This window comes from Toxorhynchites rutilus, chromosome 1 (assembly GCF_029784135.1).
Source record: "Toxorhynchites rutilus septentrionalis strain SRP chromosome 1, ASM2978413v1, whole genome shotgun sequence".
Taxonomy (NCBI): domain Eukaryota; kingdom Metazoa; phylum Arthropoda; class Insecta; order Diptera; family Culicidae; genus Toxorhynchites; species Toxorhynchites rutilus.
The window spans coordinates 86,722,308-86,743,490 of NC_073744.1; the positions used below are offsets into that span (position 1 = coordinate 86,722,308).

Consider the following 21,183-nt stretch of genomic DNA (forward strand, 5'->3'; position numbering starts at 1 on the left):
TGATGTCAGATTTGTAGTTATTGTAGCAGGTAATCTAATATCCCAAATCTCATCACCCTTTGTATCATGAATCGTTTACGAACTTTTTTTTCATGAAGACTAGTTGCTTAATCGTTTTTTTTCTGGTGAACACACTCTTCTCGAAAATTATTCCTACGAATTACTGAGAAATAAGACAAATTATTTGGGCTCATACAGGCGAAATATCCAGAATGAAATTCTCATTTGAACAGATCAAGTGATTGTTTTACAGTTAATGAAGTTCGTTATTTAGTGAAACATGCCTTGCATACATACACTGCATTCCTTTTGTGCGATGAATCTCGATTATCGTGTCTATGCCATCCATGTTATGGTTCATGGAATTTTTCGTTGATGTTGACGTTGTTATGTCGTTATGTATTCATGTCGATTCGTTTGACACTAGTCCGTCAATAAACATTTGAATTAAAGTGAATTCTAACAATAAATCGTGAGCCTTACAGCAAAGTCAATATCATCAAACGAATTTATGGTGGAATCAACTTCTGTCTGGGAACCGAACAGATATCATTTGTTTATCGAGTGGAAGCATTGCGTTGATATTTGAAATTCTTCTAGCTATCTCTATTCAATTTTGACTAACAGGTTCACTCTGTTATTTTATCACCAAAAGTCTATATTTCAATCTAACCTTATCGAACGGCACACCCAAAAACCAATGTACTCCGCAATGTGGCTTCGTATGCCTTACACAGATCTAAAGTTCACTTGTAGAAGGTTCTCGGTTTGGATCTATAATTTTTTCAGCTTCATTTTCAACATTTGATTGTTGTCAATTTTGTTTATCGAAACATGTCCTTCCTTCATTGATATTGGTCTGTTCAAACTCTCATTCTAGATATCTTATATATCTGGTCTATCTATCTCCTGGTATAGAAGTATTAAAATAGAGACTCTATCGTTTGAAAGGTATGTGATCATTTTTTGAATTATTCAGGACTTCCGTCTTCTATACATTTTGCTCATATCTATTCCACCTGTCACAACAAATCACAATAATGATGAACTGTAAACTATTTATTACAAATGAATGTGAATGTAATGATAACGTTTTTTCTGGATTTGGAACAACTACTTTGTTATGCAATGTACGGACTGTCCCACCAGCGTACAATCTAACGTGCTATTGTTACGATTACGTTATGCTACCCAGTCCCTAATAAATACGAAAAGGTTTCGGGTGGACGGCCCTTCCGTCCTTCCTGATGAAACTTCTGGTCGATTCAGTGCGACGAAGCTTACGCTCTGGTGGTTCTGGTTCAGCACTTGTGCCGGTACCGGGTGTTTGTGATACGGACAGAACGATACACTCGGCCGGTAGCGAAAGTGATGTGGTGAGCAGCGAGGTCGGTTGGGATATGCACAGCGAAGCTGGACCAAGATTTGTTTCAAGTTCACGCGATAGTTCGTTACCGGACAGACTGGCGGCCATTTTACGTGTCGTACGCTTTTTTTCAGGAAGAAAATGATCTTTTACATGCTTGAAAATGAAAACAGAAACTAAAAGAGAAGTTGTGCTAAAGTTCAATAGTCCTCTCGATTTCGCGCGGCGGATGACGTGACAGTATCCGGTGATTATAGTTTGTCATTAGATGGAATTTGGAATCGCGTCCTCATATCTCATCGATTCGGGTTTCAAATAGGAGTCAAAAAGTTAGGTTGCTTCCAGAATAAAGCGAGAATCTTCGCTAGTTCTCGTCTTTCGCGGCGCAAAATGAGGGGAATTACTATAATGGTCTATTTTGCGAGAAAAAAAGGAGATGAGTGAATTTGATATGGAATCGTAGAAAAAACGTACGTGATGTTGATCGCTCTAACGCATTACTCGCTACAATCAAGAGAAGAGCTGCATGGACTTTTGTCATCGGAAGCCTTTTGTTTTCAACATATATATTTACAGATAAGCAAACAGGATCAATACAATCATCAAATTGTTAGATCTATAGTCGTAGAACGATCAATTTCTTACATGCGTGTAACTTTCCATCTATTGAAGCCAACACATCGTCATTATTGATAGACCTACAAGACCGATTCTTGCTAAATATGCTGGGAAATTTCAGATTTTTATTTTTCGTTTAGTACATTCATGTCAATATATCTTGAAAAAATGTGGCTTGTTTGGAGTGAATTTCCACCCGATGGAAGAACATGTGCACTTTGTTGTCCCAACTTGTTATAACCTTCAAATCTTTGAATGAATGCTTATTAGAGCTTGTAAGGTATTTTCAAGAAGTAAATTCAACGTTTCGCGTGTACCAGTCCATGTTGAAAGAACTTTCTTTGCCAAAAACCTCTATCACCAGAATAGAAATCTCTACCAGCTACATCATATTAGGTTTCAGTCCTAATTTAAGAAAACACTCATGCATACCAAAGCCGAACATTCGCATTGTTGTGGACTACTGTATCCTCGTCAATACTGCGGCACGGAGCGCCAGCCTGGTCTGCTGCTCTCAAAACCAATCGGAATCGCAGAAAACTGGACCGCACGTTTAGTCTCATGGCGATGCAAGTCACGAGCGCGTATAGGACGATCTCGTTGGAAGCAGCATGCGTTATCGCCAGTATGATCCCGATTGGAATCATCCTGACGGAAAAAGACGAGTGCTACAGACAGAAGGAAACCAGTGGTATCCGGAAAATAGCGAGAGCAGAATCATTATCGAAGTGGTAGCAAGAATGGGACACGGCGAAGAACGGTAGGTTGATGTATGGCCTCATGCCGGTACAATCGACCTGGCTGAACAGGAAGCACGAAGAGCCTTCATCGATTTGGGCACGCAAGGTGCCACCTCTGTCCGGATTGTGGGGATGTGGAGGAAACGCTGGAACACATCGTATTTGTGTGCCCAAGATTCACCGCAAGGCGTGAGGGGCTGCCTGCCCTTCATGTTGGGAATATCGTGGAAGAAATGTATAGTGACGAGGACACCTGGAACGCAGTGAACAGTGCAATCGTACACATCACGTCCAAGCTACAGCAAAAGTGGAGGACCGATCAGCGTGCTGTTAATGCCTGATTGATTAACGGATGGTACCTCACGAGAGTAGCTTCGACGGGGGCGCGTTGTTGGAGAGCACCACCTAATCGGCGCTCTTCTGGGAAGAGAAATCCTGCGAGGGTGACTGTGTCGGGCCGCGCGTTACGTTGGAGGGCGCTTCCTAATCGGTTCACGTCTCGACAGGTGAGAGATTCCGCGAGGGTGATTGTGACGGATTGCGCGTCAAGTTGGAGGGCAATTCATAATCGATACAAGTCTCAATGGGTAAACGGATGCTGAAGCGATGGCAAGTAAACGGTGTGTTGAACAGCAAAATACATGCTGGCAACGCCTGTTCGTGGACTGGAAGGATGATCACTGTGAGGATCGTTTCGAAGGATCGAGCGTCTAGGAGGATGTCATCAAACCGGTACGTACCCCACCAGAGTAGCTGTGACGTAGTGCGCGTCATGATGGAGGGCACTATCTAATCGGTGCTCCGTTGGGAAGAGAAATTCCGCGAGGCTGGCTGTGACGAGTTGCGCGTCAAGTTTGAGGACAATTCCTAATCGGACACGTCTAGACTGGTAAATGGATGCCTGCGCAATGGGCATAAGCGCAGTGGAGAACAACGAATTGCGAATAAGAATATAGAGAAAAAGAGTATGAATAACGCTATTCAGCGTTGGAGACTCGTGAAGTGCATGAGCACAGCCGCTCCAGGGGCCTCATTCCTCATTCAACGAGTAGAGGACTCGGTTTTAGTGGGTGAGAGCCCGACTCAACGTCTGGGTCCAACGTCCTTCCAGATACGGCTGGTAGAGCGTATCTCAACTCCTTAAAAGACAAGTGATGTTGCAGACGAATTTAAGGCGCAAATTTTGCTCACAATATATCTCAAAAATTGTTGGCACAGAGCACTTTGGTGGGCTGAGTGGTACACAACCATCTATTTGCCGGAAGAGTTCGGAATTTTTTTTCCATACTCCAAAGATAAATTGTGTAGTATTTATTTAATAATAAACGAACGATAGAACACTTCATGTTTTGGAAATATCCGGGTTTTTTTAGATGCGTGGACCTTTTTCAACGACTTCTGGGCTCAATCAGCTGAAAATTGATCGGTTTTGTCAGTAGCGCAGTCACTAGGAATCCGGAGTATATCAATGAAGACACAATGTTCCTGATTATCATTTTTGTTGTACCTTTTCTGATCAAATAGATTCATCATAAGATCCGTGTGCTTATCTGTTTCTTAAATTCTACAAAGTCTAGTGCATATTGGATTAACTCCGAGCGCGGCCGTATGGGAATTAGTTCGTACTGGCTCGGAGGAATTATAGGTAAGGCAAAAAAGCTAATTGAACGGGTGATCAGTGAAACAAATATTATGAAATAATCACTTTTCTATATTTTATTATCCATTCATTATTGAAGTCTATTGTTTCGTAAGTGATACATTCACAGTTACTTTTTCTATTTGTTTTTTTTTTGTTGCAGTTGCGGTTGTTTATAACATGTAATACCAAATTTTTAATTTTGAATACTTCGAATGATGGCGATGTTTTTCTTTTATAAGAATGAAAACCTGACGTCAATCAATGCATGTTTAATATATCGCATCTGCGTTAAATTGATTTTTTTATAGCCAATTAGACGATGGCTATTTGTCTCTTGATAATCATATCAATGAAATACAATCTGTAGCTTGAGGCTTAACTAGAAACTGTATAAAATGTTTGTGACTTTGTTTCTGATTCTATATGCTGTGTAATAAAAAATCGACTAGAAAATACTCTTTCAAGATAATGGATGACCATATTTCGTCTCATATCAATACAAATTTCATAATCAATAGATGCGTGTTATTTTTTACTGCAACGGATGACATGAGCGCTTTGGTTTTCCACCGAACAAAATTTTACGTGTAGATGTGTGTTGTAATGTATTTTCTTAGCCGGTAACGTGTAGTAGCAGAAACATGAAAATAATCAGCTTACAATTATTGGTGCGGAAACTATGATCCAAGATTACGGTGTGACTCATCAATGCTCATAAATAGAGTAAAAACTTAAAACTAATCAACAGGGCCAATTTTGAACTACACTGTATAATTTAACGAACAAACAGTTCCTTTTTCATTAGTATTGGCATCATTTGTTTACTCTAATTGCAGGTTTCTCGCCTAATAGTAGGAATTTTTGTCAAATTCCGGAACCGGAGACTAGAATTAAACAAAGAGAAAGAAAATGGAAAGAAAACAAACAGGTAAAATCAAAATGAACTAAATTAATTGAATAACATAACGATATCAAAACAAAACGACGACACGTGGCTTCGTACAATGATGATCTCGGTTTGAATTAATGGCATCTATCACTCATTCAATGTTCATTCTATGTCAACAAAATAAATGAAGTGAGGGATTTTCGGATTGAAAATGAGAGGTTTGCGGAAGTTTTAGATTATGGAACACGAAATTCCAAAAAACAACAATAATAATTTTCTCGAAATCATAATGATGCCAGGACTGTTAATATTCAATCGAGATAAATCTGGTTTTGTTGCTTATGAAACAAGTCACGAATGTGGGAATTGTGCTCGAAATAGAAATGTAGCAATATGATTATCATAATGTGAATGAGTTACTCGTGTTGAAGGAGTTGCTTGATAAGATTTAGGAAGGATGGGCTGTACACTAAAAAGTTGAAATTTGCAATTATAAGTGGCTGTGATTCACAAGATATATTCTTCAATACTATATTGAGCCTCGACTCGTTAATTTTTGAATGGATCGAATTTCGGAAGAAATTAACTTGACGGGAAATTTACAGTACTGGCAAAAAAAAAGTATGCAGCATCAAATTAATCGCATTTGTCCTATTCGAGATTGGGTCATTCGGAGTGATTTGTGCTAGTCTTCTTTTTTCTACTTTGGTTTGATGCTACCAAAAATAGAGAACTTTATTGTACTGAACGACAACACAAGATCGATAAACCCTACACTTTTCCATGACATGGCTTCTCATTGTTGGTGTTGTATTCGACATTTCCAAAACATACGGTAAACAAATCGCTTTGACACATCCATGATTTTGTGTTGATCCCATATCATTTGCAGGAAGGGATGATTTTCTTCTTTCATTCGAAGAAAACTTTGGCTGAAGCGCGTCGAAACCTTCAAAAAGTTTACGGAGATGCTGCTCAAAGTGAAACAACGTACTTGTGATTGGTTCCGTCACATTAGAAACAGTAATTTAGATGTTAATTGCCGCCTGCCTGATTGAAGGTCAGAAACTTCCGATGACGCTGAATATAAAGTGTTGCAAGGAACTTAGGTTCCTTTTGATATGCAGCCAGTCTCAGAATGGAACGCGGTGCTGATGTGTAATAAGTTGTTTTGTACTCAGATGAGCTCTCACTACACATGCGTTCTGGCGAATGAACACGCTCCGAAACACAAATCAAATGTTTTGTTGTCAGCACCGTTTTTGCACATTATTCTGCAAACACCGCGCTTGAATTTGGTTCGCTTTTTTTGTTGAGTTATTTTCCTTCAAACAAGCGTATACGGTTGGTATGGAGCCGCGCTGTTCTTTTCATGCTTTGCTTAGAACGAGCGAAGGAAAAACAGACGCTAGAATTTGATGTGTGTGTGTGTGTGTGTTTAAAATGAGGCGCGCATCACACAAGTGAGAAGTGTGCGTGTCTCTATTTTGATTTTGACATTTGCTTTGTTATGAAAATGGCGTCCAAGGAAGAGGAGCATCGCAACATATTTTTGCCAGCCTTGCATTACAACCCGTACAAAACAAGTCGGTAAACCGTTTGCTCTTCTGATTGCGAGCCAATTTTGCTGAAACATTAAAAAACATCTTTTAATCTGTCAAAAGCTTACGACCGTACATGGCGTTTCCCAATGCTCAAACCTGTCGAGAAATGGGAAGTCAAAGGTCGCATGGGTCGCTATGTACAAAGCTTCCTCGACGACAGAAGATTCAGGGTCAGAAATGGCATCTACTATTCCAGGATTATGATTCAGGAGATTGGTATTCCTTAAAGTTCGGTTCTTGCTCCTACATAGCTCTTGATCTGTATACGATCCCTCTTCGCTAGTATCCCACCTAATGTTCATGTTTTGGTGTATGCAGATGATATCACCATTATCTTCTTTCATCATTCCAAACCCTCAGATAGAAAAAAATTATTTCGATAATGACCCCTTATCCTACTATTTAATTTCCATTAGATTACTCTCCCTACTGAACCAGGTTAAAGCCGGGGACAAATCAACAAATTTTTAGCGATGTTTTCGTTAACCAATAACAATTTTGACAGTAGAATCACCAGCGAACCTTCAATTATCTGTTCCTCTTTACTCTCATCCTGTTCCATCTTCAGTGCAGAAGACTACGCTATTGAGATAGAGGTGGTTTCTGTGTCTGTGTCTTTGGATGCTGTTCGTTGGACCAAAATGTTGTAATGTAATTGAGGGATTCGAAAGCTACTCTGGAATTAACGAAACTTCTTTATTGAAAGTTAGGCTCGAAAGTGACTTCTTTTTTCGACAAGAGAATGATCCATGGCTAACGACTCGTAAAAGCCGGGTTTTTTTCCGTTGATCATGTTTGGAATTGCTGGAGTGGCATCCCTTGTCCCTAGTTCTTAAAGCCTATCAAAAAGCTTAGTCGTTATTGAATTCCAAAAGTTTCCATATACTATTTGAAGCTCTACGTGCTTGCGTGTATGGTGGTTTTTACGTTTGCTCTTCAGTTCTCAAAATAGCATTCAAGCAAAAGGAGAAACGCGTTAAAATTTTATTCAGCGCCTTCGTTGGCTTTGTGAGCTACAGAACGCCAGTTTGCTTCCCACCGGTTCCTGGGTGGGATACTGAGTGCGGCTCCCGCCAGCTGAACCTAAGATGGCAGCCCCATCGCGGGATATGGACCTTAGGCTAACAACCTAGTTGTTACCTTGAAGTTGGTTTCCTGCTTAGCGTCCAAGCACAGACTGCGCTCATGAAGTGAGAACCTATCAACGAGAGGATCATCGTTGCCAGATTCAGAACACGGGTTCGGAACCTAGCCACAATCCAATGTTATGCACCAACCGGAGCTGTCGAGCTACAGGACAAGCTGAACTTCTACAATCAACTGAATGCCATCGTGGATAAGGTTCCAAAGGGTGACATCAAGATCTACACCGACGACTTCAATGCGAAGATCGGCCCCAACAACACGGACTATGAAAGCGTCATGGGATGTCATGGTCTCGGAGAAATTAGCGAGAACGGCGTGCTGTATGCAGAATTTTGTGGCAACAACGACATGGTCATTGGAGGTTCGCTCTTTCCCCATCGACCAGTGCATAAAGTCACGTGGGTCTCCCGTGATGGACATACCGAATATCAAATCGACCACATTTGGATCAATCAAAAATGGAGACGGAGCGTTCTTGATGTTCGGAATAAAGGCAGCGTCAACATCGTATCTGACCATCACCTTCTGGGTGGCGTGATCCGCCTGCGCATTGCACGAATCCAGCGACAGGTGGAGAAGCTTGGACGGCGATTCAACATACGCCGACTAGAACATCCAGCTTTGAAGAGGTCATTCGTTAAAGAGCTTGAGACTCGAACAGAGGATATTCCGGAAGGTGGCAACGTAGAAGAACAGTTGACGGCTATCAAGAACGACTTCATCGAGAGTAGTGAAAATAACCTGGACCAACTGCCCACCCAGAAGAAGGAGTGGATCACGGATGGAACCTGGCGGAAGATTGAGGAGCGTAGGAAAGCTAAAGCCGCGATTGAGCGGGCGAGAACCAGAGGAACCAAGAACGAAGCTCGTCAACGATATGCGGTTCTGAAGAAGGTAGTTAAACGCTCCTGTAGACGTGACAAGTGGGCGTGGGCGGACTCCCTGGATGATGAAGGGGAGAAAACTGCTACAACTGGCGATATGCGCTTCCTCTACGATATCTCACGACGACTGAGCGGAGCTAAGATGAATCCAAGGATGCCTGTAAAAGACACGACCGGCCAGTTACTCACCTATCCCACTGGCCAGTTGAAACGCTGGTTTGAGCACTTCGAACAACTTCTTCAAGTTTCGACGTCCAATTAGCCATCAACATCTCGGGAGGATCCACCAAGGATTCGACGCATCACTCGTGTCAACTCCGAGGCCCCATCGCTGCACGAAATCGAAAAAGCCATCCGGTGTATGAAATCCAACAAAGCTCCCGGGATCGATCGCATATCACCAGAGATGCACAAAGCTGACCCCATGCTGTCCGCACGAATGCTGCATCAACTATCCTCGAATATCTGGGACACCGCGACATTTCCGGCCGACTGGATGCGGTGAAGGCCCTCAAGAAGGGGGATCCGACTATGTGCGATAATTGGCGAGGTATCATGAATTGTTCTGAAAGTTCTGTGCAAAGTTATCCTAGAACGTATACAAGAGAAGATCTACGCGACTCTCCGACAGCAGCAGGCAGGATTCTGTGCCGGAAGATCTTCTGGATCAAGTGAACGGATTCCAAGAGTCCCTATATTTCGTTTTCATTGAATACGAAAAAGATTTTGACCGACTCAATCACGAAAATCTATGGGTCGCCGTAGGAGGCTTTCACGCGCGGAGTCCTGCGTAACGGAGCTTTGTCTGACCCGATCCGGGTAGTCACCAGTGTGAGGCAAGGATGTATACTATCACCGCCACTGTTCCTCATCGTAATTAACGAGATCATGATGGGTGCAATTCACCATGTACCGAACCGTGGGCTGCTCTGGCAGCCTATTACTATGGAGCATCTGAACGAATTCGAGCTAGCGTTGCACTTTTAGCACAATGGCGCTCCGATATGCAGAGTAAGCTAATTGACCTTGGCAAATGCTCCTCTGCGGCAGGTCTCAAAATCAACGTCAACAAGACCAAAGCCTTGGATGTAAACTTGGACAATAGCCCCAACTTCACAGTAGCGGGGCAAGCAGTGGAGTACGTAGAAAGCTTTCAATATCTTGGCAGTCAGATAGCGTCGGATGGTGGTACCAAGATCGACATTGATGCACGGATCAGGAAGGCGAGGGCTGCTTTTGCGAGTTTACGAAATGTGTGGATATCCAACCAGATAAGTTTTCGCACCAAGATCCGAATCTTCAACTCGAACATGAAATTCGTCAACCGATGTCTGCGGTACACAAATCATGCCCGGTGTCCTCACAACTGGATCTCGAATGTCGAGCTCCATCGTCGGTGTCGTCAAAAGCCGATATCAACTGAGATTCGAGAACGAAAGTGGAAGGGGGTTCGGCCGAACACTAGGAAGGAGCGGAAACGAAATCTGCAAACAAGCGCAGGATTGAAATCCGGCAGAACATCGCAGCCTCTGCTGGCGACGCAGCCTCAACAAGGAAATCAAGGAAATAGACGCGAATTTGACCTGGGCCAGGTTAAGGTTGAAGCGAGCAGCCGCCCAGGATGGAGACCTTTCACGTTGGCCCTCTGCACCACTAGGGGTGCACTGGATTTGTGTGTGAGTAAGTGGTTTCTGGGTATTCTCTAAGTCCTTGGGGCGGCCTCTATGGTGAGCTTTGGGTATCACCATTACCTTATTCACGGAATGCAATTTTATCGCTTTGTTCTTATAAAGGCAGGATATCGATTCCGACCAAAATGGCACGGGTTTGTCGTGTTTTGTCGAGGAACGGCGGCAGACATTTCGCCGATCAATTCTTTACATGTATGTCCTGGTCTATGGTTCCGGTGGCGATGAAAAAATCGCTTTTCCAATTGCAGTTGCGGATGGCCTGCCGAACCAGTTTTTTTTTAGAAACATGGATAGTTCCACGGTCTGGAAAATGTCTGTCACCTTTACCCTTCCCGTGGCCATGTAAAACTCCTGTAAGCTGCTTGAGTTCTGGATTTTTCAACATCACGTGCGAGAAGCTTAGGTTTGTACGTTGCGCGAGCAAAATTTTTATGTGTTGCTTCTCTCGCTTGAATGATGTTTTTAGAATAGAAGAATTATTCTAAGCGCTAAGCGCAAAAGAAATACGTCAAATTTAAGTTGATCAAATTTTAATCGTTTCTCCCTTCAGATGTACACTTTATTTTTGCCAGTACTGTATCACACATTTGTACAAACAACAGTTGTACGCGCAATCAGAAAACAAAATTATTTGTTACAAAAAACTGAGTTTAGTCGTCTGCGACATGACATGAGAGATTAAAAATGACTTTTTTTACAACGCTGGAACTCGAGGAATCATTAATAGAGTAACTCCTGCCATTCCAAGCAGAATCGTTCTGGGTGCTCCGATCCGCTTCGTTTTTTCGACGTTTTGTACTACTATTTTTACGAGGGCGTATGCAAAATAGAAGACGATTTTTTAATACCATAACTGGTAAAGAATAATAGCTTGAAAACGATCGAAGTTAGTAGGGACAGACTCGACCGTTTTCGACCGACTCTGCGTGGAATGGCTCTGTGTTAATGTTCTTAGAGATATGACATGGACATTTTCTACGTGTATTCAAATTTCGTTTGACACTTCATTCGAATACTTCGTTTGAACAAGCAAAGGCAGAGGTTTGTTATCATTATTTGATTAAATTGTTGAAACTATGGGGTCAAACAACGTAATACAGCCGAAGTAGGTTAAGTTATTTCATACAATTGTTTAATCAAATAACAATTCACTATCATAGCCCCACATATCGGGCTGATATCAGTAACATAACGTCATATTTAAAAACAATTTGTATACATACTGAACAAGGAAAATAAAATGGAACAGAGAAAATAACAAAGGTGATAACAGATAAAGAATTTAAAAATATCATTCGCGCCGAATTCCGATTTTTTTTGTGTTGATAGCGCGTACTGAGTAATATATTTATGAATAGATAAAATGTCTAAATAGGTTCTCTTTCGTGTGAATTTTGTACCTACGTGATGTATTATCAGGTGTGGGTTTCGATTAATGTTGATGTTAATGCAATGTGCTCAGTTTTTAATCTATGGAATACAGCACGCTGCTAACTAAATGTATGCTTACTTTCTAACTATTGTATATATGCTGCTACAATTAAACTCAATATTCAGTGAAAACATGGCGAATTGCTGGTGACATCTTGTGAGTAAAGCTGGTGTAAGTTAGTAAATAGTAGGCTGTGCAAATGATGGGGCACTGGCATCACTATTGCTGACATCGTCCGGTGTTGGACTCTGTGGAATTGGGAAATAATAGACCACAGTTATTGTGGTGTTGTGACAATAAAATAATGCGTTGATTATCATCCCCGCCTACTGCGTCATGTTCAGTTTGTCGTGGGCTAATTGTTTAATGGCACTTAAAACAAATTAATGACTGAACATATTCTCAAACTCAGAAACCAATAGGGTGAGGATCAAAATTCAAACAGACACACCGTTTAAAACATAAAAATGAAACTTACGACTATATTGTAAAAACCTTATTCTTGCTTAAATTTCTGAAACTATTTGTTGAACTTTCTTCTTTTCTTACTGTACATGGATTCGATATCGGATTAAACTTAATAAAACTTGTACAAATATTCCTACAAACAAATTAAGAAAGTGAAGAATTACTAAACAGGAATGTATAACAGGAATGTAAACCTAATTGGAATATTGATTGATACAAAGAATGCAAATTTACGAATCTGCTCCGCATTGATTGTACCTATTTTTTGAATTACAATCCGATGGATGTTATGCCTAGCTAGAAATAAGGAAAACTTGAAATACACTTCAAATACTACATTATAAAAGCACAAGGTAGCTCTAGAAAGCTAAATTTGTGCTGACAATGAGATTAAATTTTGAAGACATGCGGAATATAATTTCGCTTTCGATTATTTCCAACGGGACGGACGCTGCTTATGACTAATACAAAAGGAACTCTCTCGAACTAGATTTTACCTGTGTTGGAGGTGTCAATGCAACGGGATGGTCGATCTGCTTCAGATATTCCTTGTCGTCAAAGATTTTCTTGTCGCCTCCGCCTGGTTTGTGTTTGACATTTTCGAGCGAACCCACCTTACTTTCGGCTTTGATGTCCAGCTTTTGGTTCACGATCTGAAAGGATAGGTTTATAATCTGGTGAGAAGAATAACTCAAAAACACCTGAACAAGTGTAGTGTGGTTTTGTTGTTTGGTTCCTTCATAGAAAAGTCTTCCTTTGTTTGGAAGGAACATACGAGTTAACATCAAATTCTACGGCTTGTGATTAATAGTGATAGTGTAGGGAAATTTATTTCGTTTTTGAACAATAATTTACAGGATGCGTTTACAAAGTTTAAAGCCTACATTTTTTGTAAGTGGCGGAAGAGACATTGACCTGTTCCACCAAATCAGCGACAGTTGCCTCCGAAACGCTGAAGTTTGATTCGATGTGCAAAAAATTATAAAATATTATTTTCTTCCTGAGACATTCATTGAAGCTCTGTGAACGCACCCTGCATAATCATAATCGTTCAATGAAAATTAGCGAAGATCAAATAACTATGTTATTGTCAGCATGTGAATCTATGACAAACCATCCAAAGTGTTTATAGTTTCAGTTCGGGTTTCACTCAAGGATTTTGTTGGACCGGAGGTTGGTGTCTCACTAACACATTATTTTTATCTGATTGATCAGAGAATTCATTTGAATGTATAGTCATGACAAAACGTTTGAGTTAGTCAGCCACAAGCGTAAGTGATATAAACGATTAAAAAAAAAGAGAATGTTGATGATTACATTCATGGGTTCAATAAAAATACATATGTACATTGAAAATTTTAATAAAAATGAAATTTGATTGAGTGCAGTGTGTATGATTAAATCAAAATAGTTGATTTTACGTGATATATTGCATCAGTATGTATTTAATAGTTTGCAGAATTAGATTCAGTACAGTAACATTCACAACGGTTTAATGCAACAGTGCTGAAAATAAAAACATCAAATCCAGCTGTGGAAACTTCAAATGGGATACTTGAGATGAGGTTGTGGTGGTTGTTGATATGTCTGGCTTGCATGAAAATAATAGCATAAATGATCGCAAGTGTAATCATGATAAAGAAAGAATATACATCAGAAATTCCATACAAAAGGAATCGGCCTTGTATGTTCCTTCATTTTCGAACATTTTTAGGCTAGAATTAGTTTTTAAGGTGACCTGAAAAATCGGCTTTTTTGTCGATTTTGTCGAATATACTCATTTTTTATAAATTTGTAACTTCCGAATCGACCAGCAAATCAAAGGTATTTATGTGCGCCATAGAGTTGAGGCAATTCGTGGTTTATCATAGGATTGGGCGATTTTTATAAAAAGATCGATCTTGTCGAATCGATTTTCCAATGGCGTAGGGATCGATCCACTGATTAAATCTGTACCAAAGAATCGATATTTGCCGAATCGATCTTTAAAAAAATAAAAGCTTTTTTTCTATTTATCTGCTTATTCTATATGAATGTAGTCTTTTCTTTAAGCAGGGAATTCAAATTTCATATTTCTATTCAAACATCAGAAGCATTCTGTTTCGTTCGTCAGCCACACGGCATTCATTTTGTGTCGTCTGGCAGTCGGTTTAATCATTAAATTAATTGGAAAAGCATTATTAGAAAATTAAACAACGGCTCTGAACTCAGCTGACAATGATCCCATAAAACCCGTGCCACACATCTGTCGTTTATTCGAAACCGATTCTTGATTTTGGCGCCAGTTCTTAAAAACAATCTTTCAGTTCTAAAAAACAACCTTTTGTTCTAAAAAACAACCTTTCGTTTTAAAAACAACCAGTCTCCTCAGTAACTACCGCTGGTTCTGTCTGTCAGCATTTGTACAGAAGTAAATCGTAGAAGAAGCGATCCAAATGCTGACATTATGTTTAAAAAAAATGTTAGGTGACTTTTAGTGAGATAAAAAATCGATGTATACTGAAAAACAAACCTACAAACAGTTTTTCTAAGATCGAAAAGATCGAAAGGAAAATATCGATTTTATCGAGTACAAAAGATCGATTCAAAAAATCGAAAATTGAAATGGGAAAGATCGATCTTCTAAGAATCGATCCGAGATCGACCAATCCTAGTTCATCATGCTTCTCTATACACCGTTTTCCTGGACACCGCCGTATATTGTTCTGAGCATACGACGTTCGTAAACACCAAGCGCTTGCGAGCAGGGCTAGTTATTTTCGAAGCTAATAAATGTGATTGAATTTTATTCATGCAACTCTCACTTCCACTACAGTCATTTTCGGTGGATTAATTTCAGTGTATCGGGGTGTAGTGGAAACGAAATATTCTCTACGCATACAGTAGCATTGATTCTTTTGTTTCGTTCCTTTCCCCTTTCGTTCTCTTACAAGTATAAAAGCAGAAGCTTTCACTGACGATTAAAACTGCTTGAACGGGTTATATTTATTTTCATTTCGCATGTTAGAGGATGCTTGCTGCTTTCAAACGTAAGTTTTATTTTACCAAAATGGATCGTCGCGGACCGTGTTCAAAATTCTTCAATCACTTGTAAATAACATGTTTCTCTGTTATTTGGGATACATGTTTGTCACAGAAAATGTAATAAAATGAAAGACGGTACAGATCGGACTATTCCTTTCTCGAGTTTTTCACCCTCTCTAAGAGTGAAAAGAATAGTCCGATTTGAGCTGTCTTCATTTTATTATATTTCCTGTATCAAACATGTATTCCATGTTACGAAGAAGCATGTTATTTGCAAGTACGCTGGATTCTTTTTATGCGTTTTTTGCGTGATATTTTTTACGCTATTCGCTCAAAATTACGCGATTTTTTTATGCGATTTATTTGAAAATACGCGATTTTTTTTACACGGTTTGCTCGAAATTACGCGTTTTTCGACTAGGTCTGCGCTTTCAGCGTGCCCACGCAGAATTGCGAGCGCATACACAACGCCGGAAGCACGCGCACGCACATACCATTGGGTGCACAAACACGCACACACACGCGCAAACATGCACAAACATGTTCACAAAAACGCGAGCGCACACAAACATACAAATGGACGCACAGGTGCGCACAAACAAGCACATACACGCGCACAAACGTGCACACGCACAGACGCACGCACGGAAAGAATCGAGCACGCACGTGCACACACGCACACAAATACGTGCACACGTGCGCACACACACCCACACATGCCCATGCACAAAAAAACGCGCACACCTGCACACAAGCAAGAAAAAAACACGCGCAAACGCACGTACACACGCGCATAGAAACACGCACAAATGCGCGCAAACACGCCTACACATGCCCGCGCATAAAAAAAGCGCACACCTGCATGCAAGCAAAAAAAAAACACGCGCACACACGCACACCCAAAAAAACACCCAAAAAAACGCGCGAACATACACAAACACCCACACAAATACACGTGCACGCACACAAACAAGCACAAACACAAACATCGGGCTGTCGAATACTCGGCTATCCGGACTCGAAGCTGACCGGTATCCAGTATCCGACCAAACCACTATCCGTTTCATCACTAATTTCACACTGACAACTAGCGCCGGTAAATAATTACTCCTGCAGGCATACTACACAACCCTCACTGCACCGTTTTCATTAGTTTCAGTGAATAAGTTTCGAATGCAACAAGGAAACATTCCTTTCTATACAAACTGCCAGAATACATGGATGCTTCAAATTAATTTCCAAGTGACGATTTCTAACGTCGCTTTGGTTTGCAGAATGAAAGGAATCAACGTGAAATGAAAGGAATATGTACGAAAGAGACGAGATATTTTTCTTATTGTGCGTGAAAAGAGAATAGATATATTTTTTTAGCCCGCATGGTTCTGGTTCTGTTCTGAGAAGCGATAGACACATTATTGAGTGACGATGTGCTAATTGAAGTGAAATTGTCAGGCCCTGCTTGCGAGTTCGAGTTCTGCTTTCGTTCTGCTTCGTGCCCATAGGAGACTACCGGTCGTATCAGAAAATGGTACATGGTACACTTCGTACGGGTCTTCTTAAGTGACACTAACGTTCCTAGAAGTACTTCGCCATCCCAACGTAGCATTACTTGCGTCACTTTTTTGGTACTTATGTACGTATGTATACTAAGTGACAAGCTCTAGAATACGTGTGATCACAGTGCAAATGGGAAGAAATCCACTTGACGACAAATTGAAAAAATAACGAACCCGGCATGATATTTGGGACGCTGCCCGGCCGTTGTGCTCGTCGATTCAATGAGCCAAGACAATTACCCGTTCAATTAATTCGTCCCGGTTTGGCTTGGCTTTCTTCCGGAACATCACTTGGCTTGGAAGTTCCCAAAACACTACAATCCAGCGCAACTTGGTCTTCTGAGTACCCTTCCCGAGGATGTTATGAGGTTTTCTCGAAAATGAACGAAGAAAACAGAACAGTGCGCGAAAGGAGCCATGTACCAACGAGCTTTTCGGAAGCAAGAAGTGACAATTGGAAATTCCGATGAGTTATTTATCCACGAAGCACAAAGGGGCGAAAAAAGAACGGCGGATGAATTTCAAAGGATCAAACCAAAGGGAACAATTCATCAATGAATGAATAATCCATTAGTGAAGTCCTGGAAAAATTGGATCCTTTATTCCTTTCAGAAATTGTCCCGTATCCATGACGCCGATGGAAATTGAGAAGTACCAGTAACACTTGCGCAAAAAGTGTTTACGAAGAAGCTGAAATCAACATGCAGCGAGTTCTCCGTTTTTGAAAATCGGGTTACTGTGGTTATTTCCGAGAGTGAAATCAATCGACTGAAACAAGAGTAGGGTAACTGATTTGGACGACCCCTTTATCTCAAAGTACTCAAGTACGGCTCAACTTGGATTTTTTTATAATGTCATCTCCTTTTATTGTTGAACCGTATGTACCTAACGTAAAACAAATTAGAAAATTCGACAGGTGGAAGGAAATGGTAGCATGAACACGGCAAGAGCACATTGATTGCCAAAAAATGTGAGTTTTTTTATCGTGGTTTTAAGGTTTTTCCCGCTGATTAAAAAAACTCATCGTGTATTGTACAGTAAAGTTCTGTTCGCCTACAGAAGAGGAACAATTTGATGCAGTAAGTTTGATGACAATAAATGAAATAATTTGCATTTTGATTTTTGCATGGACACGTTTCTGTAGGGTAAATTGGTCCTACAGATTTGATGCTTTTCTTTGGTCTAATTGATTCCAGATGCCGCAGAATTACAAAAAGAGGTTAAGCAGACAACGTTGGAAGAAGGAAGAGCGTGAAAGAGCAACGCAGGCTATGAAGAACGGATTTTCTTTGACCAAGCATCGAGAGTTTTTGAAAATGCACGAGCAACAGTGAAAAGATCCATGCAGAATTCGAGATGGTCTTAATCCAATTTTGACGTAGGACTACGTCTAACCGGAAGATATAGGGGGTGAAATGGAAATCTAGGCACTGAACAAGTAGGAAAAAATGCAAGATTTGGAACGCTTATAACTCGAGCATTTCTCAATAGATCGCAAAGGTTTTTGCATCAATTGATAGGAAATATATCTACGCATCTATCATAACGAATAACATTTAATTTTTCTTGAGATAAATAATTGAATAATTGTCAAATATCAAGCATTGTCAAAATGCACTATGTGCCCATTTTTGATTGGTCCATTTTGTGCTCCTCATATCGTACCGACCAAAACGGGCAACCAGAGCAGCAGCGAATAACAATGAAGCACGATTGGAAAGGAAAAAGAAAAAATGAACGAAACATTGGTCGCAGTCTCACACATGCGTAATTCTCGAGCCAGCCAGTCAGCTTAAAAATCCCCGCTCCGCTGCCGTAACGATCATTCTTTGTGTGGGCACCGACTGGACAACATCGTTGCTGGACGAGCTGGACGGCGAGGGATCGAGTGCCTTTCTCAAGGCAAGAGGGCGGAGGTGGTAGCGCTGGAGTAGAGTAGAGTAGAGTTTTCAAAGGGCCTTTCTCAAGGCTAGAGACGAATGAACTGCAAAAGTTTAAAGTCTCTATAATACAATACCTTCTTCTCATTCAAACCGTACACCACATCGGTTCGCATCACAACACATCAACAAACCAACCCAAGCAGCCATGTCTGGACATGGTAAAGGAGGAAAAGTGAAGGGAAAGGCGAAATCCCGCTCGAACCGTGTTGATCTGGAGTTCCCCGCAAGGGTAACTAGGCCGAGCGCGTTAGTACCAGTGCACCAGTCCACCTAGCCGCCGTTATATAGTTTCGACCGCCGAAGTGATCGAGTTGGCTGGTAAAGCTGCTCGCGACGATAAGAAAAACCGCATTCAGAACAGAACACATTCGATTCGGTGGACATCAAGACAACAGGCAGTTGTAGCGAGTGGCGAGTGGCAAACGCAATCGCAAAACGGCATCAGGTAGCAGAAGAAAAAAGTTTGTTCTTTATACAAACTGCTTTGGTGGCAAATCCAGAACAAGGCGGCATCGAGGGCGTTCGAAATGGTTTTTTTCAAAACCACGAGTACTAAGTTTTCTAAATTGGAACCATTCCATAAAACAAGGCGTTTTTCAGGGCCATTAAACCTTCCAAAAAAGAGTTTAGGAAATACAGTTCAATGCTTTCTAAAACATTATCCAAAATAATAATAAAACACAAATTGATTTTTTCATAATTTGTTTGCCAGGATATGATGAGTATGTGAATTTGGCAGTTGTTATGAGCTTATTGATTTTCAGCAATTCTTAAATTGCGCTAGAGTATAAAACACGCGGACCCCAAAAAAATATCTTTTTTTTTTCAAACCGTAAACCCGTGTGGTTGTACGGCATCGGCATCGTGGACGTAACACAGGAGGACAAGTTAAGGGAAAGGCAAAGTCTCAGATCTCCAATTCCCTGTTGGCCGCATTCACTGATTGCTCCACAAGGGTAACTAGGCCGAACGGATTGGTGCCGGAGCACCAGTATACCTAACAGCGATTATAGAGTTTCGGCCGTCGGAGTGCTCGAGTTGGCTTGCAAAGATGCTCACGACAATCAGAAAACACGCATCAAGAACAGAGCAGCTTCGGTTCGGCAAGGCAACAATTAGTTTCAGTGAGTGGCAAAGTCGCATTAAATGTAATTTACTGAACAATATGTCACAAGCTGGATAGGAAGAAATTTTCCAACTGTGAAAGCTGTGGCGAGTGGCAAACGCAATAGCTAAACAGGAAGGTTTAACCGAACAAGATGGGAATATCGAGTGATAACAAAAACACAACACCAAAGGTTCTTTTCAGAACCATCAACATATTCATAAAGAGTTAACAGTAAACTAATCCATTTTTCAGGTAGATAGGTAGGTATTCACGTAGGAGAAGAAAATAAAACAATATATTTAAAATATATATTTAACAAAAGCTGTCCCCTTTGTATAGTCCTACGTCACTCCGGTTATGTCCCCGACATTACCCACCCGTCTTTTTCTGGTCTGAAATCTGACCAAGACACCTGGTATCGATCCCAGAACACTGTTACTGATTGTAACATTCTCCCAAAATACTTTACATAAGCATAAGTAGGTTTTTTTCGATGAAACACTGACTGAACTTAATCACCCCACAGACGGTCTAAATCACCCAACATCAAAATTTAATCAAAATATAATGATTGAACGTTTTTTTTTTTTTTTTTTTATTTAAATCGTTTATTTTTACAGGCTCAGTTACATAGGTTTAAAGGAGCCGAACTCCTTACTGTATTGTTACTAGTATATATACATTTTTCCTTAATTCTAATGTTAATAATATAGGAAACCGATTACTCGCGGTCAACTCGAGTTTAGAAGGGTGACATATTTTCTTCAGGAAAAGGAGGGGATATGAGGATATGTTGACATTGATCACACTCACACTCTCAATCACACTCTCAATCACACTCATCACACTCAATTCTTAAACCTATCTTATATCTAATATGTATTTACATTTCATCTTATTCTTAAGAAGGGATCCGATCTCTCACAAAGGAAAAGGAAAAGGAAAAACTAAGGGTATAAGGACAATCACACACGAAGATCGATAGCTTTAAGGAATACATATATTTGGGACATGTAATCAAGGTCTAACCGAGCCAACACGTCTCTCACCGGCACATTGGGCTGCCTTCCTC

The 21,183-nt window shown here is 40.7% G+C and overlaps 2 protein-coding genes across 2 annotated transcripts in view; one reads left to right on the plus strand and one right to left on the minus strand.

Moving 5' to 3' along the window:
• Positions 1-1,513: 1,513 nt before the first annotated feature.
• The window catches only part of LOC129761135 (microtubule-associated protein tau), a 119,219-nt gene continuing 99,549 nt past the window's right edge, over positions 1,514-21,183 (minus strand). The window contains exons 8-9 of the mRNA XM_055758843.1: positions 12,978-13,133; positions 1,514-12,260 (exon numbers count right to left, since the gene is read on the minus strand). Of these exons, the coding sequence (XP_055614818.1) occupies positions 12,189-12,260; positions 12,978-13,133 (228 nt within the window). The 3' untranslated portion in view covers positions 1,514-12,188. The remainder of the gene's footprint in view (positions 12,261-12,977; positions 13,134-21,183) is intronic.
• On the plus strand, positions 2,596-9,394 carry LOC129761134 (uncharacterized). Its single transcript, XM_055758842.1, has 3 exons — positions 2,596-2,744; positions 8,086-9,105; positions 9,181-9,394. Exons 1-3 carry the CDS (start codon positions 2,596-2,598, stop codon positions 9,392-9,394), a joined length of 1,383 nt encoding a protein of 460 aa, XP_055614817.1.